Source organism: Haliotis rubra, unplaced genomic scaffold, assembly GCF_003918875.1.
Source record: "Haliotis rubra isolate DU_JTF1 unplaced genomic scaffold, ASM391887v1 Scf474, whole genome shotgun sequence".
Lineage (NCBI taxonomy): Eukaryota > Metazoa > Mollusca > Gastropoda > Lepetellida > Haliotidae > Haliotis > Haliotis rubra.
The window spans coordinates 561,597-588,722 of NW_025767162.1; the positions used below are offsets into that span (position 1 = coordinate 561,597).

General features: G+C 39.7%; 3 protein-coding genes across 3 annotated transcripts; all 3 read left to right on the forward strand.

The window, feature by feature from the left end:
• The first annotated feature begins 9,371 nt into the window (after positions 1 to 9,371).
• Positions 9,372 to 12,587, forward strand: LOC124290790 (mannan endo-1,4-beta-mannosidase-like). The gene is made up of 2 exons (XM_046727614.1): positions 9,372 to 9,591; positions 11,573 to 12,587. Exons 1-2 carry the CDS (start codon positions 9,469 to 9,471, stop codon positions 12,512 to 12,514), a joined length of 1,065 nt encoding a protein of 354 aa, XP_046583570.1. The 5' UTR covers positions 9,372 to 9,468; the 3' UTR covers positions 12,515 to 12,587.
• A 3,818-nt stretch (positions 12,588 to 16,405) lies between these two features.
• Positions 16,406 to 19,494, forward strand: LOC124290779 (mannan endo-1,4-beta-mannosidase-like). Its single transcript, XM_046727606.1, has 3 exons — positions 16,406 to 16,517; positions 17,956 to 18,190; positions 18,497 to 19,494. Exons 1-3 carry the CDS (start codon positions 16,510 to 16,512, stop codon positions 19,133 to 19,135), a joined length of 882 nt encoding a protein of 293 aa, XP_046583562.1. The 5' UTR covers positions 16,406 to 16,509; the 3' UTR covers positions 19,136 to 19,494.
• A 1,094-nt stretch (positions 19,495 to 20,588) lies between these two features.
• Positions 20,589 to 24,146, forward strand: LOC124290778 (mannan endo-1,4-beta-mannosidase-like). Its single transcript, XM_046727605.1, has 3 exons — positions 20,589 to 20,640; positions 22,074 to 22,311; positions 23,078 to 24,146. The coding sequence occupies exons 1-3, from the start codon at positions 20,630 to 20,632 to the stop codon at positions 23,672 to 23,674; spliced, it is 846 nt and encodes a 281-aa protein (XP_046583561.1). The 5' UTR covers positions 20,589 to 20,629; the 3' UTR covers positions 23,675 to 24,146.
• The last annotated feature ends 2,980 nt before the right edge of the window (positions 24,147 to 27,126 follow it).

Genomic DNA, 27,126 nt, shown 5'->3' on the forward strand with positions numbered 1-27,126 from the left:
TACATCACATCTCACTACATCCATTGCTAGGGCAGAAATGATCCATCATCCAGATTTACTACCACTTTACTTATAGAACTTAAAGTCCGTACGAACGCACAGATAAATTGTACACCCTAGCTAACTGCACACCCTATGTAGATTTACTGATGTATGCGCATTTGCACTTGTGTATATTTTCGCCGTATAAACAGGCCTATATACTCTCGGTGTAAATGAACAGAATCGCTCGTTGTAGGTTTATGGGATAAACCCATGATGGAAACGGTGTCCACATATATAACGACATAAACCATCAGCCCAATAATCTAACCTGGGCCAGACAATCCAGTGATCAACATCACGAGCATTGATACGATACCATGGCATGTGTCAATCAAGTCAGCGAGTCTGACCACCTGATCCCGTCAGTCGCCCCTTACAATAAGCATTGTAAACCAAAAGTCACTGCGTTCTTTAATCTGATTGGTTGAAAAACGTGATCAAATGGTATTTGATTCCCGGAAATTCTCATAATACATACAAACATCACTCACACCATTGTATTGTAACGTCGTCAGCTGTGATGACGTCATTAAAATCATATTGTGACGTAAAGTCCGAATGACGTCACAAATGAGCAGTTCCATAGGCTACCATGGGAGACAGCAGAAACGGCCGGCTGATGACATTGCACTGCTGTACCCGTACTCAATGTCAATGAGTGCAGACACAAAAACGTGTGTGGACCTTTTGGTTTACTTTTGTGTTTACACGCCGTCGGTTCCAAATGAATTCCCGTGCTTCAAATTCTCAATAACACCCGGAAATTGCCCAACACATGATGTTTATCTCCTAATGGGTTGCTAGACAGCGAGAAGCAAATGAAAATACCCCCTGCAATGTCTGAATCAACCAGTTTAGCATTGCTGAATAAAACATTACAAACAACTGACTGCTGAAGGATCTGCATATACAATGTTTTAATGTGACACAGGTGAATATACCGATGAATAACGCTATATTAAGGTGAAACTGTGTTTATTTCAGTAAAGGGGCCACCGGCCCATTATACAGTTACATAGAACATGACATGTACGAGATGATTGAGCGCCGTAAAATACCAAGTTGAGAAAATGTGAACGTTTCATAAATGCTAGAAATATATATTTAGTCAAATTATTATTAAGAGAAGCATTATAAGAAAACAACAATTGTACAAATTTACGGAGAGATGGAGAAGAGTAATAATCCTTTGGGAGCAGGGCCTGATGAAAATTATTATAAAAAATACATTCTAAGCAGACTCAATTATGGATACAATACAAAGAGGGCATAATCTTTCGTCCTTCCTCGATGAGCAGTTTGATGATTAGAGCATCGGAGCTTACAGAGTGCAATACAGTAAACTGGTACAGTAATTAGCAATAAATAATCCTCACATTTAATTTCACTTTTAACATATTTATATAACCGAAGTTTGGAATAACTCGATATGCTGTCAAAGAAACGCTGGTTTTCAATAGTACCACACCTTCCCTTAAAACTGGGTTTTAAAAATAAAACTGTTAATACAGCCTACATCTTGATTCACCCATACATAGCCGAATCCGTACCTAAACAATCATTTTGTTAACATTTAATGCCCAACACTTCCTTCCAGCTTCTGCCAAACTATACTGAAACTTATAAGCTTTGTTTAAAATAACACTATCTTCTTGGAACAGCAACCTTACCCAATATTTAATAATCTTAACATACTGATGAACCCGAAGAAATATCTACCAAGTTCGTCACGAGCTACCAAATTAAAACCAAGTGTAAAACGTCTTTACAATAGTTATCATTAACCCGCGCAACGTCACTTGATGGATGAAACCCCCAGACTTCTGTGCCATACATAAGAATAGGCAGAATTTTAACATCGAAAACATATGCAACAAAATATTGTGAGGGAGATTAAGATAATTATGAAAGTTAGAGCGGATAATTCTTAGCTCTTTCGAGGCCTGTTCGGAAATGACCTTCTGAGAGATGTACCCATGAACCTGAACTTAAAAAATGTATCCCGAGATATGTGTAACTACTAATAACCTCTAACCGTTCACCATGAAAGAGAAACTTCTAATATTGTCTAAGCTTACCAGCCTTCCTAAATACCATTACCTTAGTGTTTTCTATATTCATCTTTAACTGCCATTTATCACAATAATTACTTAACTTATCGAGCCTTTTTTGTAATCCTATAACTGTACTATCCACGACCGCCATTTCGTCAGCAAAAAATAGACCGCCTCCGTGGTGTAGTGGTTAGAGCGTCCGCCCGGAGAGCGGAAGGTCGCGGGTTCGATCCCCGGCCGCGTCATACCAAATGACGTTAAAATATGGTACTTGTTGGTCCCTGCCTGGCGCTCGGCATTAATGGGTACAACAAGGACTGGTCGGCTCGGAGTCGATGTATAATGTGTCTGAGTGGGATATTCATGCTTCACTGCGGCATGGTATCTCAGTGGGCTAGCACTATAAAACCAGCTTAAGTCTGGGCTAGTACAAGCAGCCGCACATACACATACACACACATGCACGTCGACATATGAGCGAAATATTCTCAAGCACAACGTTAAACCCAATTTCACCTCACCTCACCTCAGCAAACAATAACATAAATATCTGCAAAACTCCAATCTCTATACTCCTCTGATCATCATCTCCCAAAAAGTTAATAATATCATTTACATACAGAGGGACCGCCTCCGTGGTAGTGGTTAGAGCATCCGGCCGGAGAGCGGAAGGTCGCGGGTTCGATCCCCGACCGCGTCATACCAAAAGACGTTAAAATATGGTACTTGTTGGTCCCTGCCTAGCGCTCGGCATAATGGGTACAACAAGGACGTGTCGGCTCGGAGTCAGTATAATGTGTCTGAGTGGGGTATTCATGCTTCACTGCGGCATGGTATCTCAGTGGGCTAGCACTATAAAACCAGCTTAACTCTGGGCTAGTACAAGCAGCCGCACATACACATACACACGCATGCACGTCGTCATATGAGCGATATATTCTCAAGCACGACGTTAAACCCAATTTCACCTCACCTCGCATACAGAGGAAAAAGGAAGGGTAACAACTGACAGCCCTGTCGAACACCATACATACACTCAAAGAAATCAGTAAAGCATTCATTTAGTGAGACACAAGACTTTACATTAAAATACATATTTTTAATCAATCGAACATTCTACCCTTAATGTTAGCCTGCCACAACTTGAATAGAAGACCATCCCTAAAGACTGAGTCAAATGCGGCCTTTAGGTCTAAAAATGCACAGTATACTCTACCCTTATGAAGTACTAATTATTTAGAGATAATAGTGCCCAACACAAAAATATTGTAGTAGTATAGTAGTTTGGAAGCCTTGCCTAAAACCCGCCTGCTGTGGAATAATAAGATTTTCATAATCTGCCCACATAACCAGTCTATTACAAATAACTTTTGAAACGATTTTACAGGATACCTCCAATAAAGTGATAGGACTATAGTTCGAGGGTAAGTGTTTATCGCCTTTTTTGAGGATAGGTATAATAACGCCTTTAGACCAAACCTCGGGGTAAATACCTGTAACCAAAATGGAACCAAAAAGTAATTGCAACAATTCTATACAAAGTTTGGGAGCAGTTTCGAAGAATTCGATAGGTAAACCACTATGAGATGGCGCTTTACCACATGCCATATCAGCAGTTACATTACTAATTTCTCCACAAGAGATCTCACGATCAAGGAGGTCTATATCAGTTGTAATGTCAATAAGGGCATCATCAATTGATTGAACAAAGTCTGTTACACAGAGATAAAAATCGTTCTTGTGAAACATTAGCTCTATTGAATAATTTTAAAGTGTTAAGTCCAAGCACTATTAGTAATTTTATTAGACATAGAGTCTGTTCTTTTTCTCACTATAGACCAGAAGAAGAATATTGAAATTTTTGTGTTTTCAAAAATAGAAGCCGATCGGAAATGAAACATTCTACTTTCCAAACCTACTTCAAAATATATATAGAGTAGCGGAGATAATGGGCAATGAAGCATTGTTTTGCGCAAGTTGGAAGCACAGATAGTAGTAAAAGAACTGTAAAAAGATATTCATTGTTGAAACCTACATCAAACTAACATTGCAACATAAAATCAATGTTACATGGAATCTTAAAATCAGTTTCCCAGGTTTGATGAGATCGCAATATAGAGAGAAAACGCAATGCGATTGATACATTTAGGGAATCAAACACATACAGTAAATATCCCACCCCTTCGCAATGACTGACTGGAGAGTGTATGACACAGTGTTATTCATCACATCAACGGCACCTACACTAGTAGGATAATAGCCACTGTAGAAGATGGTTCCTCTATACAGGACCAGGTTATAGGGGATGGAGTTCAGTGTGGTCACCTCTGTACTCACGTTATTGGACACAGACATCTTCATCAGTTTCTTCTGTACACCATAGTACAACACACCTGCTGTCTGATCCAGGGTTACAGCATGCACATTGAATCCTGTGGCTAATGTTGTCAGACCTTGACCATCATATGTCACAGTGAACAGTTTACTGCCATCACACCCATATATCCTCCTTCTCCTTCTGTCAAGAGATATTTGCTTTGGATTACTACCGTACCGTAAGTCAATGATGGCAGTGAAGTTTTCCCCCTGTGTAGACATGCGGCTGATTGAATATTGTGGACTGTAGGTGGCTATGAACACGATGTCCCGATCTTCATCCACTGCCATGCCCAATGTCCGTACAGGTTTTCTTAATACCGTCACGCGATTTGTATCCAGGGTAGATGACACTATCTTACCAGGGTTGCCTAACCCTATCAGGAGTTGTTTTGTCTTTGCTATGTAGGCAAGGGAAGTCACATCTTTCATGGTGTGGTAAGGATAGACACTGAGGGTGTTACTGTGAATGTTGAGTTGACGGAACTGAAGTGGGGTAAATGACCCTAGTGCAGCTAATAAAATCCGACCTTTTTTTCTCCTCTGGCGTGGGTGTCGTTGTTGACACAGATGTCCTGGAGGTTGACGTGACATTTACAGGAGCGGGGGAAGAAGGAGACTCAGTGACATTTGTTGTCAGTTTTGACATTTGTGACTGACACGTCTCCTTCAATGCCGTGATTTGCTTCAGGTCAGCTTTCAGATTGGCAATGGTAACATCGGCCTTCTGTAGGTCTATTGCCATTCTGTGCTTCTCTCTGACACATATGTCACTGGAGTTCTCTTCATTCAACACATTTGCTTTCTTGACGAGAGATTCGTGAAACATGGTGGTCTTGTTCTGGAAGTCTCTGAAGGCTCTAGAAACATGGTGCAACTGCCTCTCTAGCTGATGGTAGCCCTCTTTCAGATGCCGCACTTCAGAGACAACCTGACTTTTTTACCATGTCTTGAAGAGAATCTCCTTGTAGAAAATCCGCCATGGCTTTTCTCACTTCATCCCGTATGTTTTCCTTTAACTCGGCTCTCAAGGATGTCTTAGTGACATCAATACCATTTACTATCCTTTTCTCCAAGCGGATCATATCAACCTTGTTATCAAGCATTTCCTCCTGAAATTTGTCCAATCTTTGTATGATAGATCCAATGCTGTCCTGGCTTCTACAAAAACAGATCAAGGAGGTGCATGTCAGCAACCAGGAGAGGCACTTCGACATGGCCATCTTTACAAATGTACAGATTCCTTTAAATGTCCTTGCCCGTTGATGTGATGCGTACCCAGCGGTGTGGTTCGGCGTTTTCTTCTCTGAATTGGCTGACGTGAAGTTTATATAAACATTTGCTGTCTCATGACTATGTATTCAGTGTTTGAGGTCACCGCTGGTTACCTTCTCATATGCGAGAACACTCACGTGTCTCGATTTACCTGATGTAGCAAACAACTCTAATATTAGTGATTTAAGTGTTTCGCAGTATATAGTCCAATATTGTCCCGCGCATGTACTGTGGTCTGACGAAACATTAGGCTATTTTATTATCTGTATCACCCTTGAAGACCCGGGTTAGATGTGGTCTTCAGTAACCGATCTTGTTATACGAGATGACTAACGGGATCGGATGGTCAGGCTCCCTGACTTGGTTGAAACATGTCATCGTATCCCAATTGTGTAGATTCATGCTCATGATGTTGATCATTGGATTGACTTGTTTATCTACAAACTGGCGTCATATAGCTTGAATATTGCTGGGTGGCTGAGTGAGCTACACTCCCTCACTCATTTCCTCATTCCAATTTGTCCAATCTTTGTATGATAGACCCAATACTGTCCTGGCATCTACAAAAACAGATCAAGGAGGTGCATGTCAGCAACAAGGAGAGGCACTTCAACATGGTCATCTTTACAGATGTAAAGAATCCTTTCAGATGTCCTTGTCCGTTAGAATGATGTGAACGTGTACCCAGCGGTTAGGTTCTGCGTTTTCTTCTACTAATTGGCTGACGTGAATTTAAATACACATTTGCTGCCTCATGACTATATATTCAGTGTTGCAGGTCACCTGTGGTTACCTTCTCATATGCGAGAACACTCACTTGTCTTGATTTACCTGGTCGAGCATACAGCTCTACTATTAGTGATATGAGTGTGTCGCAGTATATAGTCCAATATTGTCGCGTACATGTACTGTGGTCTGACGAAACATTAGGCTGTTTTATTATTTCAGTCACCCATGAACATCCGGGTTAGATTTGGTCTTCAGCAACCTATGCTTGTTGCCAGAGGCGACTTACAGGATCGGATCGTCAGGCTCACTGACTTGATTGAAACATGTCATTATATCCCAGTTGCGTAGATTTATGCTCATGGTGTTGATCACTGGATTGTCTGGTCAAGATTTGATCATTTACGGACACTTATTTATTAAGTGTAACGTAAAACTAAATTCACTCTCAATCAGTCTATCACTGTGCCTTCTTAGTCTTATTAGGGTTGGCAATTTATATACAGTATATGGATAATAGAGGTTGCTAATCTTTAATAAGATATCCATCAATAATTGATAAGAATCGGTAAAGTATCCTTGATAAAAAATGACAGTATGTTTGTTGTATCTGTATGTTTGTTCTATCTTTATGTTTGCTGTATCTGTATTTTGATATATCTGTATGTTTGTTATATCCGTATGGCTGTCTTGTCGGTATGTTTGCTGTATCTGTATGTTTGTTGTATCTCTATGCACGTTGTATCTGTATGTTTGTTATATATCTGTATGTATGTTGTATATGTATGTTTGTTGTATCTGTATGCGTGTTGTATCTGTATGTTTGTTATATCTGTATGTTTGTTGCATCTGTATGTTTGTTGTATATGTATGTTTGTATATCTGTATTTTGGTTGTATCTATATGCTTGTTGAAATTGTATGTTTGTTGAATCTTTGTGTTTGTTATATATGAATGTTTGCTGTATCTGTATGGTTGAATGAAAGAACGAATGAACGAAAGAACGGACATACGGATGGACGGACGGATGGATCGATGGATATTGTTTAAACGTGACTGACTTCCAATAGAAAAGGGGCGGTGCGGCAGCCAAGTGGTTAAAGCGTTCGCTCCTCAAGACTCGGACTCTATTCCCCACATGGGTATAATGTGTGAAGTCCATTTCTGGTGTCCCTCGCGGTGATATTACTGAAATATTGCTAGAAGCGGCGTAAAACCATACTCACTCACTCACTCCAATAGAAAGGCACATATCTGATACATAACTCACAACAGCCACAGGTTGAACTATGACTGAGTCCAGAAATGAACGGTGCTCATAATATCGGCCACTTGATTTCCAGACTCGATTATTTATAGGATTCATCAGCAAAGAAACACAACCATCGTTTTGATTTGTAAAAAGAATCAAAAGAACTCTCACCGTATGTAATTGACATAAAATAGTATGAAACCCATTCGGGAAAATCAGTTTCTCTTCAGTCAAGAAACATTCATAGGAGCGAATAGAACTACTGATTGAGTTGACTGGACCAAAGCTAATGGCATAGGTCATACAAGTGTTATGTTGAAAACAAACATGTTCCTATGTATACTCGGGGTAATAGGACAGCCTTTCTAGAGGTTAAATCGTCCGCTCCTCATGCCGAAAATCCTAGTTGGATGCCCCGCATTGCAACAAAGTATGAAGCCCATTTCTGGTGTCTCCCGCCGTGATATTGCTGGAATGTCGCTAACAGCGGTGTAAAACTAAACTCACTTACAAACTCACTCAATGTATATTGATATTCGTAATTAATACTGTACGCATGTACACAAATAACATGGCACAATTGTGTGGTACGTTTTTTTACCTAAGTTACGTTTGCCAAGGGAACAAACAGGTGAACCACTATATACCGTGACAGGTTCAGTAAATGTAACTCCAGAGAACTATTACAAAAGAAGTTTATCTGAAGAAATCTCATGGAAAACAAGCCGTTTTTAGGTGCGGGCCAAGGTATGTACGTCTCGATAATGTTTTAACAGCACACAAAGAATGTAACCTTTAATCAAACAACTGATAAACGGCTGACGTTTTGGTCCTGACTGATATGAATCCATAATATTATATGTATGAAAAACACACGCTTGAACCAACTATGTACATGTGGAGGTTTGAGACAGTTTGAATGCAAGATGTCAAGGTAAGTCAGTATTTCGGACAACTGGTTATGAAACAATTAGGAAAATTATGCACATGTTTAAGAAAACTGGGCTTTTCATTTTTACGAAGAAAGAATATACATGCTTTCTGATGAGAATTTCGTTAAATAAGTTGGTTAAACGCAGGAATATATATACTAATTCGTAATATTATCTAAGCTTCAGTAAAAGCTGCAATGAATATTGTTTTCTGTGTTTAAAAAACGTGTCGTGGACCATTATTTGATGTGATGTCATCATCTATTGTGACGTCATCAATATTACGTCACATAAGGGCACTAATGGCATGTGCGTAACGTTAATGATAGTGATCGAAGCGTGAAATCACTGTTTCACATGTTCGTTTTATCTTTTATCCTCTGGTTTGTCGTGAACGTATTGTTCATAAACGTTAATAAGAATATATGTCAACTTTATTCAAATATAACCAAAAAAATGAAGAATTATTTCTCGTGTATTCGTAAGTATTAATAGCGTGTTTCCTTGATCATCGAGTGTTTTACATCACACGAAAAGGTATTTTTGTCCATCTCAAACACGTCGAGTAAGACGTGCGGCGAGATTGTATTATGCCTTTTTATGATTTTTAATTTAATTCTTGAGGCCATTTTCGAGATATTTCGAATATCTGTTTTCACACTTCAGCATATATATTGCACATATTGAATTGTTTTTCATTGCTAGGTATATCTACATAGTCCTTGTGCTGCTTCCAACTGTTCGGTGTCAACCCAATGACCCAGACGCCACACCAGAGACTGTTGCTCTGTACAATCGCCTTAAAGAAATGGCAGTCAATCCAAACACTATCATGTTTGGCCAAAGTAGTTCCACATGGTTTGGGGCCACTGGAGGACACGCCCCTTATGACGTCACGACCAATACCAGCAATCGTGGGTGGACTTTCACCGTATGTCAGCTACGTAAATGTTCCTGTTACTTTCCCGTTAAAGAGAAACTTCGATCCTTGACATAGCTCATTTTGCGTTTATGAGATTATTATAAATTTCTAAGAGGTAGTATCATCAGTATAGGAGAATGATTCATAAATGAATGTTTGTGATTCAGTTGAAATTGTGCAATTGTCCCTAGATAGTTAGATATCTTTAGTGTTATACGTACAGGCTCAAATGACTCATACAGGTCAAAAGATACTTTGTTTTGTTGACCGCCTCCGTGGTGTAGTGGTTAGAGCGTCCGCCCGGAGAGCGGAAGGTCGCGGGTTCGATCCCCAACCGCGTCATACCAAAAGACGTTAAAATATGGTACTTGTTGGTCCCTGCCTGGCGCTCGGCATTAATGGGTACAACAAGGACTGGTCGGCTCGGAGTCAGTATAATGTGTCTGAGTGGGGTATTCATGCTTCTCAGTGGGCTAGCACTATAAAATCAGCTTCAGTCTGGGCTAGTACAAGCAGCCGCACATACACATACACACGCATGCACGTCGTCATATGAGTGAAATATTCTCAAGCACGACGATAAACCCAATTTCACCTCACCTCACCTCACCTTTGTGTTGTTTCTTGTTTAACGTCGCACTCAGAAATATCACAGCAACGTGACACCTTTCAGTAAATCATAGAATCAGAAGTAGACAATCCAGCAATTGGGATACGATGACATGTGTCAACCAGGTCAGCGAGCTTGACCACCCGATCCCTTTAGTCAGGTGTGACGGCAAAGTTTAAACCTGTTTCGTATGATTAACTAATCTGTCGTGTCATAGGGTGATCTTCAACATATTTTTAGAAGTAAATCGTATTCAAACCGCTCACATGACAGATATGATGCAGTGATAAATAATTGGAAGTCCTTTAATCTGTTTTTAATAGTGGGGCGGTGTGGTACCCTAAAGGATAAAGCATCTGCTCGACACGCCGAAGACCCGGGTTCAATTCCCCAAGTGGGTACAATGTGTGAACCCCATTTCTGGTGTCCCCTGCCGTGATATTGCTTGAATACTGCTAAAAGCGGCGTAAAACCATACTCACCCAGTCAGTCACTCTTTTTGATACCCGTGAAGGTCTTTGTTAGAATGTGCCTTCAGTAACCCATGCTTGTCGTAAGAGGCGACTAACAGGATCGGGTGGTCAGGCTCGCTGACTTGGTTAACACATGTCGTCGGTTCCCAATTGCTCAGATCTATGCTCATACTGTTGATCACTGGATTGTCTGGTCCAGACCTAATTATTTACAGGCCGCCGCCATATAGCTGGAATATTGCTGAGTGCTGCTCAAAACTAAACTCACTCACTCCCTTTTTGATAGTATATATTTCATTCCAGCTGGCATATCAGTTGGATGGGACCTAGTCCCCCTTGGCGTTAGTCGAGGTCCAAACAAGGCCAGGATTACTGTTAAAGTATTCACAATGACGACATGAGATATGTTAGGTCTGTGCAGCAGTCCGAAATATCACAGATAGATCATGGTAGTTTGTAAATAATCTCCCCTGACCGAAGAGTGATTGAGTTGGGTTTTACGCCGGTGTGGTAGCCTAGTAGTTGAAACGTCCTTTTAGACTGAGACTAATATAAGTAAAACTAGATACTTTTATCCTAGATAATGACAGTTATCGATATGATGTGGGCGGTGGGGTAGCCTAGCGGTTAAAGCGTTCGATCGTCACGCCGAGACCCGGATTCCATTCCCCACATGGTTAAGTGTGTGAGGCCCGTTTCTGGTGTCGCCAGCCGTGATACTGCTGAAATATTGCTTGGAAGGTCGTAAAACTAAACTCACTAAGTCTTACTTACTTTAATATACATGTTTAGTTTAATGTCCTTGTATTCACGATTGCATAGTCTCGGAAAGACTCCACGTTAACCATGACTGGCTAAATACAAAGATAAAACGATAGATCATGTATTTGTTCATGTTGTTCTGCAGGTCGACCAAGCCCTCGAGAACTACCCGGATGAGTTATCAGACGTGAAGGGTGTCACAGGTCAATACCCCGCCATCTTTGACCTTGGGATGTGGCAGCTGACCCCAAACAGAACCATCGTCCTGTCATACCTCCTGAAGAAAGCCCACAGCAGAGGAATCATCACCACATTGTGTCAGCACTTGTACAACCCAGTCACTGGCGGCAGTCCATGGGTTGACAAAGACCCTGGCAACGTCACTCACACCGTCAGACGTCTTCTTCCAGGGGGAGACACGAACTGGAAGTACAGGGACAACCTGGACAAGATCACCGAGCTGGTCCTCAATCTGAAGGACGAAGAAGGAAAACTGATTCCTGTTCTCTTTCGTCCTCTTCATGAACTGAACGGAGACTGGTTCTGGTGGGGGTATGGTAACAGGGCGAACAATACCTTACAAGATCTGAAGTCCTTCTACAAGTACATCGTCACCTATCTCCGAGATGTTAAGCATGTCCACAACATCCTGTATGTCATCAGTCCAGACAAGTTCCAATCCAAGGATGACTATCTTCAATTTTACCCAGGGGATGATTATGTTGACATCATGGGAACTGATTTCTATTATAAATCTTCAAACGACACCACATCCGATTTCCACAGAAGTTTAACAGATCTGGTGGAGATGGCAGAGTCCAGAAACAAAATTCCAACACTTTCCGAATGTGGAATGGCAAATAATGGGATCAGTACTGATCTCAACTTCTGGAATGACAAGATCCTTGATATCATCAAGGCCAGTATGACGACAAGAAGAATTGCCTACATCCTTACCTGGGCCAATCAGTGTACTGAGAATACATGTCAGCTGTGGACACCATACAAGGGACATCCAGCTGAACATGACTTCAGGAACAATTTCTTTAATGACCCTGTTACAGTTTTTGCAGGCGGCATGAACTGACGACATGGAAAATACACAATTAAATTTCCAAACATTGATTGTTTAGTTTGAATAAAGTCAGCGGGTCGTTTGAGAGGATGTTTTCATTGTCTTTCAGTATAACACACGTAATAGGAAGTGTGGTTTTAATTTTCCGCCGCTTTTAGCAATATTAAAGTATTATCACGGCGGAACTGGGCTTCACACTTTGTACTAATTTGGGGAATGGAACATCTGGTCGAACCGTGACGGGCGAACGCTTTAACCACTTAGGACTAGGCTAGCCCACACGCAGTAGAGGCCCTGTGGGTGGTGTCACAGCCTTTATGTGTTTACACTTCCTTTTACTTACACGATGTTGTTGATAATGCTCTGTTTATATGTTTGCTTGTTTAACACTGAATAGGGCGATATCCCAGCTACATACAGCGGTCTTGTAAATAACACATTATGCAATTCTAACCAATATTTAAATTAGATGGTCTTACGTGCTATCTCAGTGAGTGAGTTAAAATTAATAGTCACATCGGCAATATTTCAGCCATATTGTGACTTAAAAAGTTATAAATTAATAATAAACACAAATACCTCATTAAACACCTGTCGACGAAGGACAGTAAAACAACAAGATTATCACAGGAATAAATTTAAGACTAGTAATTAAATGTAAAATATTTTACCTATAAATGACAATACAATATAAAAACAGGCTATAGATTGCCAACAACTGAAGGTAGATCACCATACTAGGGGCCATGCTTCCTGCTTCGGCCCTAGCTGGATTTACATCATCCCTTCAGCTGTCAGCAATTTAGATACATCTAGCCATACATTAAAAATACACATATTCTACGATTAAAAAAATGGAAAGTTTCAAATTACCTTGAAGGTTTTGCGACTTACGTACCCTCTCAGGACAATAATTTTACAGTACTTTAACCCACCTCGAGGATACAGCCACTAACAATCTTAGTTACTAATTCAAACTTCTAATCATAAAATATTTATCTATTTACAAATCATTTAACAAATCTAATTCCTTAAAAAATGCAATAATTAAATGAGAACTGATATTATTATAAAGATCCATCATAGTTTGTGATTTAAAATAGTTATCCCTTGTGATGGGTTTATTCAACACAGTCAAGCAAGACATGCTTGACCGTGATTCTTTCATCACAAGGGATGCAAAACGGAGGATCCTCACCTATTAACAGGTATTAATGTGTATATCTAGTATGGCCAATACGACATCGTCGTATGATGACCTCTTCATATCTGGACTGACAACCCAAGTAGGTATAACGGATATAAGGTTTTATTGCATGTATTTTTTTTAAGTCCCACTTGGGTGTCCCACTTCTTCTGCATCAGATCACGGATATAAGATCTAAAAGCAGCTTTGTAATCAGAGCATGGGATCAGAAGTGGTGTCACAGATTTGTTGAGTGCTGCCTTGGCAGCAAGATCGGCCATTGTGCTCCCAGAAATGCCAACGTGGCTGGGTAGCCAACAAAAAGACGATGTCGTATTGGCCAGTAGCAAGCTCATTATATAATTCAATAACTTCTATTAAAAGTGGATGTTTACAAGAAAGATTTTTAATAGCCCGAAGGCAAGAAAGAGAGTCAGAAAAGATTATATATTGTTTATGTTTAGGGTGTCTTTGAATATATTTAAGAGCTGTTAATATGGCGTTTGCTTCGGCTGTAAAAATAGAGCTGTTATCCGGTATTCGTGAAGATATTGTTCTTAATCCAATGGCAGTGGCACAAGCTACTGCGCCACCATCCTTGGATCCATCTGTAAATAAGAACTTACATGTATTATATTTACTTTTTAGTAGATTATATTCGTATTTATATTGTAATTCATTAGTTTGGATTTTTTAAACGTTGTCAGTGTTTGGTCAACTTGTGGCCTCACTAATTGCCAAGGAGGAGAAGAAAGAAGACGGGAATGGGATATATTTTGTAGCTCAATGCCAGCAGCAGAAAGGAAAGGTTTGATTCTTAGTCCCAGAGGTGAAACAAGAGAAGACTTTTTGTTGTACAGATCCTCATAAAGAGGATTTAAAAGACAGTTAAATACTCTTTAGAGAATAGTTTAGTTGTATATTGTAAAGATAATTTTATACGGCGTTGTGTAAGAGATGGTTCATTGGCTTTAAGATAGTGACTGTCAACAGAATTTCTGAAAGACCCAAGACAGAGTCAAAGGCCTTGGTGGTGTACAGAATCTAATAGCTTAAAGTTGCTTTTGCAGGCTCCTCCATATAAGATGGAGCCATAATCAAGCTTCGAGCGGACCAGTGATCTATATAGGTGAAGGAGGGTAGGTTGATCCCCTCGCCATTTTGAGTTCGAAACAACTTTTAATAAATCCAGTGCCTTCAAGCATTTATTTTTTAGGTATTTATTATGCGGAAGAAAAGTTAAATGGGAGTCGAAAATTATAACCAAGAACTTGGCCTCCTTGACAACTTTGATGCGAGTGCCATTTAAAAATAGTTCTGGGTCTTTATGCGGCTTATATTTTCTGCAGAAGTGTAGACAATTAGTTTTAGACTTGGAAAATTTAAAGACATTGTCGAGACACCCTTTATGTATTTGTTTAAGCACAACTGCAGTTCAGTAGTATGCATATGTTTACCACGACAAGAAATATTAAAATCATCTACGAAAAGTGATCCATCAATTGAATCCTTTAAAACCTTGGATAAACTGTTGATCTTAATACTAAACAATGTGACAGACCAAATACTGCCTTGTGGGACACCCTGATCCTGATTGTAATGGTCTGAGAGGGTTGAACCCACTCGGAAGTGAAATTGCCTGTCTATTAAAATCTGTGAGGTAAAAAGAGGTAAACGACGCCTCAAACAAAAGGCATGTAAATCCTTCAAAAGGCCATGCGTCCAGGTGGTATCGTATTCTTTCTCGAGATCAAAGAATATAGAGACTGCATGTTGTTTATTTACTATAGCATTTCATGGTTTTACAGACACAACTCGTTAACGAGATTGATCTGTAATTCGACGGATCAGTATGATCCCGGCCATGCTTTGGTATGGGGACTACAATGGTATTAAGCCACGAAGTTAGGAAATTCCCTGAAGTCCATATTGTATCAAACATAAATATAAGTGTTTCCAAACATGGCTCAGGTAAATGCTTCGAAAGCTGATAATATATATTGTCAGCCCCTGTTGCTGTATCATGAGCTTGCTCAAGGGCGATATGGAACTCATGTAACGAAAATAGTTCGTTATAGTCTTCACCATTGTCCGAGTTGAAATTAGTTCTTTTCTTCTCCTGTTGTTTCTGGTATTTCTGAAACTCAAGGACAAAATCGGATGAAGGCGAATGCTTGGCAAGATTTTCACCAAGCTTATTGGCAATGTCAGCTTTATCCTTCAATACATTGTCACCATCCTTCAGATAGTAGACAGTAGATTTGGAACCTTTGCCCTTTATCCTTTGTATCATGTTCCACGCCGTTGACATCGGTGTACGGGAATCATCAACATGAACATTAAGCAATTGGGATACGATGACATATTTCGCCTCTTACGTCAAGCATGGGTTCCTGAAGACCAATCTACTCACGTTTTGAATTGATACACGTTTTGGTTAACACTGCGTGGAATGGTGTGTTAGCTTATATGAATACACTGTGTATGACACAACTATTTCATGGACAAGAATCCCTTGTAAAGACGTCCCAGTACCGCGGTGCATCTGAAACGGCATTACAAAACATTGGTCGTTGTCCATATTAATTGTCACGTATTGGTGTTTTCAAAATAAATGGCGCAAAATCATAATCGCGTCTCAGACTTTAAGAACGCGTGAACAGTGACTGTCAAGGTTTAGTCACACAATCTGATCTGGATATTTCTCCACTGCAGACAACTAGGCCACCAAGATATCTAATGTGTGGCGTTGCATTGGTATTTAATAGGCTTGACTATCGTCATCTCAGACAGCCCGACGGCAGCCAGTGTTGTTCCAGACATGACGAGGTGAGACTAATTTGAAAACTGCATGTTTGTAATTTGAAGTTGTAGCAGTTTTAGGTTTAACCAGTAGACACTGAAATTATAATTCAGAAGTATATTGCAGTTACATTTTTATACAGTATACATGGATTGGCGAAAACATATGCGTGACAGATCAACCACATGGGCCACAAGAACTATGATCAAGGAACTACTTTAACTACCCATCGTGACTCATCTTGGTAGAAGGAGTGAATGAGTTAAGATTTATAGTCACATCGGCAATAATTCAACCATATCGTGACTTTAACAAATTACAGATTCATAATAAGTGCAAAGAAAGTATGAAAAACCTGTCGACGAAGGACAGTGAAATAACTAATAACTAGATTATCACAGATAGAGATGTAAAACTAGCGTGTAACTCTAGAATGAATCAAATTTATGAACAATTCATATATATATATATATATATTATTTCTATATATTGACTTTATATATAAAAACGTGCTGGAGATCACCAGCAACTGAAGGTTGATCACCATACTAGGGACCATGGGGACTTACAGTACCTTTGCTACCTGCATGGACCCTAGCTGGATTTATACCATCCCTTCAGCCACTGGTGATTGTTGTGGAATTTAGCCATTATTTAAACATCATGTAAACAACAAATATTCTACGATTAACATTTTGTAGGTCGAAATTGACTTTGAAAGTTTTGGGACTTACGAATCCTCCCAGGAGGTCTCATATTGGTAGATTTTTAACCGTGAATCTATTAAGGAAGGAAAAACAATATATGGTTGAACAACGTTCAACCATAGGTTCCAACACTGTTATAAGCAAGTGATGTTTATGCATATCTTGTTATGCTTCCGTACTGACCCAACTTCTTTAAGGCATCTGAAAAATGTTACAACTGTTTCTAATAAAACACAAGCCATACACCACCGATCCCTTGAACAAACCGAAAGCAGCTAATTGTCACGAACAATATTTGAATATTTTCCCGGCCGGATATGACACAATCACATTTTCGTGAACATCTGGTATCACTGTTTGATTGTGATTCATAACCCGTGAAGATTCGGGTAACAATTGGTCTTCAGTAACCCATGCTTGTTGTAAGAGGCGACTAACGGGATCGGGTAGTCAGGCTTGCTGACTTGTTTCACGCATGTCATCATATCCCAGTTGTGCAGATCGATGCTCATGCTTTTGATCACTGGATCTGGTACATACTCGATTATTTACAGACTGCCGCCGTGATCGTCCAATTGACTATGTGTTAGGCAGAGATTTCTCATGTATATGAAAAAGGTTTTGCCGCTTTTATTAGCAATTTCAACTGAAACCATCTTTTCTGGAGAGGTAGGACATATGTATTTGTTCTTCTGTCATGTTCTGGGGACAACACTTGTCCTGGCACCATGGTGTTTGAGTATCTTTGCTTTTCCAGACACTTCCTTTCTGTAATTATTCTCCTGGGGCCTGCCATGTGTGGTCCAGTAGATCAGAAGGCTACGCGGGAGACGAGGAACCTATTCAACAACATGAAAGATCTTGCTCGAAACTCCTCTAAAGTGATGTTTGGTCACCATGAAGACACGTGGCTTGGCGCACAGGGTGGTCATCCGCCGTATTTGGTGCAGACTCTCACTCATGACGGAAACATACAGGCCTACATATTTTGGGCAAGTTAAACATCATTTCACATTTGACCTCTGTTACGCGATACTTTTGTGTCAAATGAATCATTCTTACAAAAGAATCATGCATGTGTATTTTGTTGTCAGTCGATTTTGAATTGGATATTATACGAGCTTTGAGTTGATCAAATTGTCAAATATGAACCATAATCTTGATGAACTCGTTGAAATGACGTTAGTCCTTCACCACTTTTGAAACATAAATCGTTTCAACAGATGGAGAACAAGGGGTTGGAGAGGCCGTTTTTACCATAAAAGGTTCATTCTGTGATGATGATATATATATTTTAGGCACAACAAGTCAGAGATGGGGATCCGGATGAACTCTCCGATACAAAAGGAGTTACTGGACAGTATCCTGCAGTATCTGGTTTTGACTTTGCTCAGTTCACTGATGAACATATTATCACCCTTACCTATTTGGCAAAGCTTGCTTATGCTCGGGGGCAAATAGTCACGATATCGCAGCATCTCAACAACCCCGTGACTGGGGGTTCCCCTTGGGTCAGCAAGGATAATGGAGACGTTCTTCACACCGTCAGACGGATCCTTCCAGGTGGGGACAAGAACCACATCTATAAAGAGAATCTGGACAAGATTGCCGACTGGGCTCTCAACTTCACTGACTCAAGCGGCAAACCAATTCCTTTTGTTTTCCGCATCCTTCATGAGCTAAATGGTGGATGGTTTTGGTGGGGACTTTCAAAAGAGACCCAGAATACTGCGAATGATTTAATTAATCTGTACAGATACATCGTTACCTACTTAAGAGACGTAAGAGGCGTCCATAACATTCTTTACTGCGTCAGCCCAGATAAATTCAAGACAAAAGATGACTACTTGAAAGTGTATCCAGGGATGACTTTGTTGATGTGCTCGGCACCGATTACTACTTCGTCAACGAGAATCAACCTCCTGTATCAGATCTGAAGAGAACCTTGGACGAACTGGTGGTGATTGCTGAAACCAGAGATAAAATCCCTGCATTGACGGAGACGGGAATCTTCAACAATGGTATCGATCGTGTACATAACTTCTGGAATGACCACGTACTGGACATTCTGAAGACCGACTCTAAAGCTGCAAGAATTGCTTATATTCTTACCTGGACTAACCATTGTTATGGTAACCACAAGTGCGAGCTCTGGATGCCTTATAAAGGTCACCCTGCAGAGTCGGACTTTAGAAAGAACTTCTTCAATGATCCGATGACTTATTTTGCTGATCGAATTGGTGGAATGTACAACTGAAAGAAATCATCAAAATAAAGTTATGTATTTATATATCAATTTATATTTGATCTTTATTTCTCAGTATTTGAATTAAGAAAATGACAACTAATATTATGAATGACAACTTCCGGTTACTGAATGAGCATCATTACAATGTAGATTACTACACTGTTCTCAAGAGGAAATATTCACTTGAGCTTTGTAGAAAATGACGGCAACTTTTCAAGAAATATTACGAATGTGACTTGACGTTGGATCGGGGCTTTGTTTCCTCTAGGTATTTCTTTAAAATATGTTTTCGGTCACTTTCTCTGGATCACTTATTTTTCAATTGTTTGTAACTGATGCTAACTTGTAGATGTTCAAGACTTATGGTAATTTAAGGAAAATATAGGTTAATGATTGATCTAAAAATGGACTATATGTGCAGTAAGTTAAAGAAAAAAATATTATTTTGTGTGAGTAAGTTAGCTGCTTTTAATGGCGGTAAGAACATTGATCCAGTTATATCACTGCGTGTAAGTCTACTGTGGAATGAAGGCTGGAAGAGACACAGGTCTCAATCGCTTGCCGCTATAGTGTAACTCCTTAAGGGCAGAAGACTGACCAGCAAGAAATCGGTACAAACTGATGTGCCAAAGGGAAACAACTCGAGTTCCGAAACCAACAAATTAGAGTGAGTTAGTTAAAACTGAACGTCACGTGGCGAATGTCTCAAACCATATCATGACGAAACAAGACCACAAATAACACATGTGTTTAAAGAGTAGTTTTAAGACCATTCAAAGTATTAAAATATCAATTAACAACACAATATTAAAAGGAGCTAGGAATCGCGAGAACCAAAGCTAGGCTGCCTAACTAGAAACTGTAGGGAGAAACCACTAGAGTTCTGACAGACAAAAATTTCTCACTGTGGCTGAATATAGGATTCGAACGATGATCAGAAGACATTTCGACAACTAGAGGACAAATCCGTGACGCGCCTTAGAATTCAACAGCTGGTTGTGGTTAAATAGACAACGATGAAGCATTTGCCCTAACCTAAGATGACCCGTCAGTTGTAGATATGAAATATAATCCGACCAATTTAAGAAATGTTTAAAAGCTTAAATGTAATCTTATCCAAACATATCCATATATAAATAACACCCAAATCGACTAAAGCGCACAAGACAGTTGCCTTGGAAGGATGGACGTACGGTAGGAAAATGTACTATAGTAGATAACTGTTTTAGAAAGGGGACAACGCGCATAATAGAGTTTTTAATTATTATCGTATAAACAGAAGTTTAATCAGTTTTACATGTCATGTATTATAAATAAATAAGGAATGACAAATTGGGAAATTTGTGCAAAGTTTACAAAGATGGTAGAACAATTTAACGGGTTCAATTTTATTATTAGTACCTCATTGAAGCATGTAGCAAACACTGATCGCTCCTTACATGCAGGGACGAAGGTGTCCAAGTTGTCTAACACACTGCAACTTTCTGTGCAGAGATTCGTCCACTGAGTATGACATTAACCTGTTAGTTAGTACCCCGGTTTCTCCACTGAGTATGACATTAACATGTTAGTTAGTACCCCGGTTCGTCCACTGAGTATGATATTAACCTGTGAGTTAGTACCCCGGTTCGTCTACTGAGTATGACATTAACATGTTAGTTAGTACCCCGGTTCGTCCACTGAGTATGACATTAACCTGTTAGTTAGTACCCCGGTTCGTCCACTGAGTATGACATTAACCTGTTAGTTAGTACCCCGGTTCGTCCACTGAATATGACATTAACCTGTTAGTTAGTACCCCGGTTCGTCCACTGAATATGACATTAACCTGTTAGTTAGTACCCCGGTTCGTCCACTGAATATGACATTAACCTGTTAGTTAGTACCCCGGTTCGTCCACTGAATATGACATTAACCTGTTAGTTAGTATCCGCCCCTATTAAGTTTCTAGGTTTGTCAGAACCACACCAAAGTATCGGCTGTAGAAGGTAGAAGGTGTTAAGCCTTGAAGGAGATTTAACCTCCAGGATATCTAACTGCCATGGTATCTCAGTGCGTTAGATCTACAATAGAAGCAACAAAAGCCTTTTCCACGTTCGTAAGAAATCTCGATTGTATCATTGTGACTATGTCATGGGCATATTTTTGTTTTAGCAGTATTACACCTGTACGATGTTGTTTGTAAACAAATCGAATACCACGTGACAATCCACTGATTGTCACAATGCGATACGATCACTGAACATGTGTTTATGAATCACTATGAAATAGTCATGATACCACGTGTTCAGGAAAAGGACAGGTTATGCTTCCCCACCGGAGGCACCCGTCATAAACATATACAGTCTAGTCAGTTGTTCACCAGATATGTATGGTACAAGTCAACATAGGGAATCGCATAGGACATCAATTTTGCCACTGACGCATCAGCACATGAATCACTGTGGAAGTCTGGACTAGTACTGACATACAAATACACATCCATGTACGGCGTTATATATGGTCAATAACATGGAACACAACTTTAAACCCAAGTGTAATCAGCCACACACACGTAAGTAAAATAATCTTAAATGCGACGTTAAACACCACCACCATTATGTCAAAATATTGTTATTTGTCAACAGGAACATACCAGTTATAGCTCTCGTCTTTCTCACAACGACGCAGTGTGAGCCAATTGATCAGCATGCTACTGTGGAGACTAAAAACCTGTACAAGAACATCAAAGCCATGGCTAGGAACTCCTCCAAAGTGATGTTTGGTCATCATTTTGACACAATGCTGGGGGCTCAAGGAGGGCATCCTCCATACCTGTTTCAGACGCTGACTCACGACGGCAATGTGCAAGGATACACCTTTACGGTAAGTGTTCAAAATATCAATGGGGCAAGAAGCTATCAATACTAAGGATACTCCGTGTTTTTCAAGGCATATCATACAAGAAAGTAATGGATAACAACTTCTTTATTATATATTTCTTATTAGTCACCAACTTCTAAATGCCAATCAAACAGAGCATATCATACAGTCAAACAAAAATGTATCGATCTTTGATGTCTCGAAGTATAACCTTGGTCCCTTTGTATGCTTTCCCTTGTCAGACAATCCAGTGATCAACAGCATGAGAAACAGAACATTACACCAACAACATATATATATATTTACTTTGTTCTCTTGTTGGACCCGAGGTAATACATCTATGCTATGCTAAATGTTGGTTCAGCCTTTTTGTACAAAGCGAGATTATTCGATACCAATATGAAGTTTATTTCCAAAAATGAATAATCCAGCCTGATTTCACTTCTGATGGTCCACGGTTAACAGTACATTATTACGTTTTAAATGTTACAGAGATGTTTGAATAAGACAGCTCATTAATTAAAATTACATCATCAATAGTTTACGTGCAGCGACTGTTTTCACCTGGCCAAATTAATTAGTGTGCTATTTTTATCTGCATTTTGGGAGGTCTGCGTTATGGGAGTAAACCATCACTGATTCCGCCTCCAAATTTCTTTCGGCTCCAAAGAGTTTCTTTTCAGCATATAAGGCTGGCTGTTCTCGAGCGTTCACAATTTTTGTGCTATTTACATTTGTCAAAAACTAAAGACCATGTATTTTATTTCAGGAGCAACAGGCTCTATCTGGCTATCCCGATGAGTTGTCTGACACCAAAGGTGTCACAGGACAATACCCAGCTGTGTCTAGTTTTGACTTTTCTCAATTTCAAGATTACCAGACCGTGACCACAACTTACCTCGCCAAGCTTGCTTATGCAAGAGGCCAAGTTATTACCCTTTCCCAGCATCTCAACAACCCCGTCACTGGTGGGTCTCCATGGGTGAAGCAAGATTCAGGGGACGTTCGTCATACAGTTAAAAGAATCCTTCCTGGAGGAGACCGTAATCAGAAATACAAGGAGAACCTGGATAAGATTGCTGACTGGGCTCTCAACCTAACCGACTCCAGTGGTAAACTAATTCCATTTATCTTTCGACCTCTTCACGAACAAAACGGAGGATGGTTTTGGTGGGGGCTCTCTACCCAGACTCAGAATACGGCGGATGATCTGAAAGATCTATACAAGTATATAGTGACATATTTACGAGATACACGAGGTGTCCACAATATTCTGTATTGCGTCAGCCCAGGCAGCTTCAAGGCTAAAGATGACTACCTCAGGGTGTATCCAGGAGATGACTTCTGTCGATATCATGGGCTCTGACCTCTACTACATGCATTCAAACCAGCCTCCAGTCTCTGATCTGAAGAGAACCTTGGATGATTTGGTGGACATGGCAGAGGCAAGGGATAAGATTCCAGCACTGACAGAAACAGGCATCATGCAGAATGGTATTGATTCTGTACATAACTTCTGGAATGACCATGTCTTGGACATCCTGAAAACCGATTCCAAAGCAGCGAGGATCGCTTACATCCTGGCATGGGCCAATCGTTGTTCTGGAAACCATAAATGTCAGCTCTGGATTCCTTACAAAGGACATCCTGCCGAAGCAGACTTTAGGAACAATTTCTTTAATGATCCCATGACCATGTTTTCAAACCAGATCGATGGCATGTATAACTGACAGTCGTTTGAAGAGAATACTATTTCTTATATTATTCCATTAATATTTCTAATTTTAATAATATCCAGGATATCGCTTTTGGTTAATAACAATAAACGTTAGACAGTCGATGATGTGGTGGTTATATTTTATAGGTAGTTCTGTACCTGTCAGTAACATCGAGAATGAGTTTGGTCTCATGCGAATCAACACTTTGTTGAAACCCACGAAAAGCCTGGCGCATAATAAGGCCATAAACTACGATCATAACCAGTAAATAAGCCGATTTAGCATCAATCCAAGACATAAAAACGTTAGAGTAATGTTTGTTTTTTGTTGTTTCTTGTTCAACTTTGCAAAGTTCCAGACATATGACGGCCGGCCTGTAAAAGATCACTCTGATTATGGTGCTGATGTGTGCACATTTAACTGAACTCAGTGTAATTTTCCAAACTGGGCCATATCCATTTTAGAAGAATACTTTTTTCACCCGACAGGTTAAGAAATCATTTAACAATATTTCAACCACATTATGACGCAGACACGCTACACATAAGAGTGATATATCAGGTAAAGTTGGTTTACGAAACTTCATGTCATTTCTCAGCGATTCACTCAGTCGTAGATAGTTATTTATAAAATCCACCATAATTGGGAGATAAGGAACAAGTAGTTTTTTCTGCTATATGTACAGTATTCCATAAGGAATTGCACCATCTCTCCAAAATCAAGTCGAAAATGAACATGCCTGCAATGATTAACAGACCTCAAATGGAGATCTTGATGAACTCTCCAACACAAAAGGTGTTACTGGACAGTGTCCTGTAGTGTTACCTTGCTTTACGTATTTGGCAAAGGTTGCTTATGCTCGAGGTGAAATAGCCACAATATTGGAGCATCTCAACATCCCATATACTGCATATTCTGAAGACCGACTCTAAAGCAGCAAGAATCGCCTATATTCCCACCTGGACTAACCATTCTTATAAAGAGTGCGATCTCTGAATGCCTTACAAAGATTATCCAGGGACGAGTGAAAGTGAATTCTCATTTGAGATTCCCTATGATGATGGCTACATGTTTGTGAGGACCATACTGCTTGCTATTAACCAAAGTAGGAATTGTATCTTATACCCTGTGTTATTTCGGGATTAAGGGCTGATTTGTGACTGGAAATAAAACTAAGGAGTTTGTTTGATACGAGTAGTATCGTTGGATTATTGTTTTGGATTTATTACCAAATGCAATTTTCAAGTGTATGCATGATTCGATTAAAGGTTACACATACGTACAGTACAACCAGAAATTATTGAGAAGTTAAAGATTGTAATTTTATATTTTTTTTCACTCATTGCTCACGTATTGAATGTGCATATTTGCGGAACATAACTCCAGATTCAAAGACAGGTGAACAGTTCGTATTTTGTCAAGTCACCATGGGCAGCAATGCAGGCTTCAATGCGGTGGGGCATACTACTGATCAAAGAAGTTAGAAAGTCGTGGTCCACGCTGTCCCAATATCGGACCACCTCTTCTTTCATTTCACCAATATTTGTCAGATTTTTCTTATTGACACTTTCCTTCATAAGTCCCCAAACATTTTCTATTGGATTAAGGTCAGGGCTATAGCTTGGCCAATCTAATAATGTCATATTTTGGGTCCGAAACCAGGCCTGTGAATGCTTTGAACGATGTTTTGGGTCGTTGTCCTGCTCGAAAATCCAAGAATTTCCATACAACACGTGAGCAGATGGAAGTAAATGTCCCTCGAGAATATCTGTGTACCGCTTGCTCACTGTTCATATTCCCTTCAAATACACAGAGGGGCGTTGCCCTAACACAGATATGCCACCCCACACGTTAAATTTCGTACTTTGGGCGCTGATACATAGGTTTTTCAGTTTGTTTGGTCCAGAATTTCAGCGTATTAGGAAACAGCCACACAGAACTTTCATCTGAGAAAATCACATTGTCCCAGTTAAAATTTCTATGCTGTAAGCACCAGTTTAACCTTCGTTCCTTTTTTATGCCCCCGCAATTTATGGCAGGGGCATATAGGGCTACCCTCGGTGTCCGTCCGTCCGTCCGTCCGTCTGTCCGTCGGTACGAAACAGGGAATGTATTCTGTCCTCTTCTCCACCATAACCGCTCTGTTGAATTCAATGAACTTATACATGGGCTTTCTTGGGACTCTAATGGTGTGCATTTCATATTTTTTAAAAATATTTTTACTGTTTTTTTGGGTAAGTTTAGAGACATTTGAACTTAGGTACATTTTACTGAATTTCTCTATGATGATAGTGTAAAAGGGGATGAAGTTTATTCACTTCTCCACAAAAAACTGCTCAACAGAATTGAATGAACTTCTACATGTCTTTTGTAGGGACTCTACAGGTGTGCATTTCATAATGTTTTATGCAATTTCTTAATTTTGTCACTTCTACAGATGTTTGAACTTCGTTGAATCTCGTTCTATTCAGCCAGTGTTCGTTCCAGCCAACAGGGGGTGTATGTTATCCACTTCTCTTCAAAAACTACTTTATGGAATTCATTTAGATTACACATGTGCTTTATAGGGAGTCTTAAGGCGTGCATCTTATATTTTGATTGTGTATTTTATTTATTTTTCCAATTATAATGCCGTTTGAACGTAGATAAATTTTGTTGAATTTCTCTCTGAATATAGTGTTGCAGGGGGTGAAGTCTATCCACTTCTCCACAAAAGCTGCTCAACAGAATTGATTGAGCTTCTACGTGTGTTTCATTGGAACTCTAAAGGTGTGCATCTCATACCTTGTTCATCTAATTTCTTAATTTTGTCACTTTTACAGATGTTTGAACTAAGTTGAATTTTGTTCTATTTAGTCTGTTCGTTCCATTCAACAGGGGGTGTACGTTATCCACTTCTCCTCAAAAACTACTTTATGAAATTCATTTAGATTACACATGTGCTTTATAGGGACTCTAAAGGTGTGCATCTCATATTTTGATTTTGTATTTTATTTATTTTTCCAATTTTAATGCCGTTTAAACTTGCATACATTTTGTTGAATTTCTCTCTGAATATAGTGTCATAGTTGCATAGATGTTTATTGAACTTGTTCGTGAA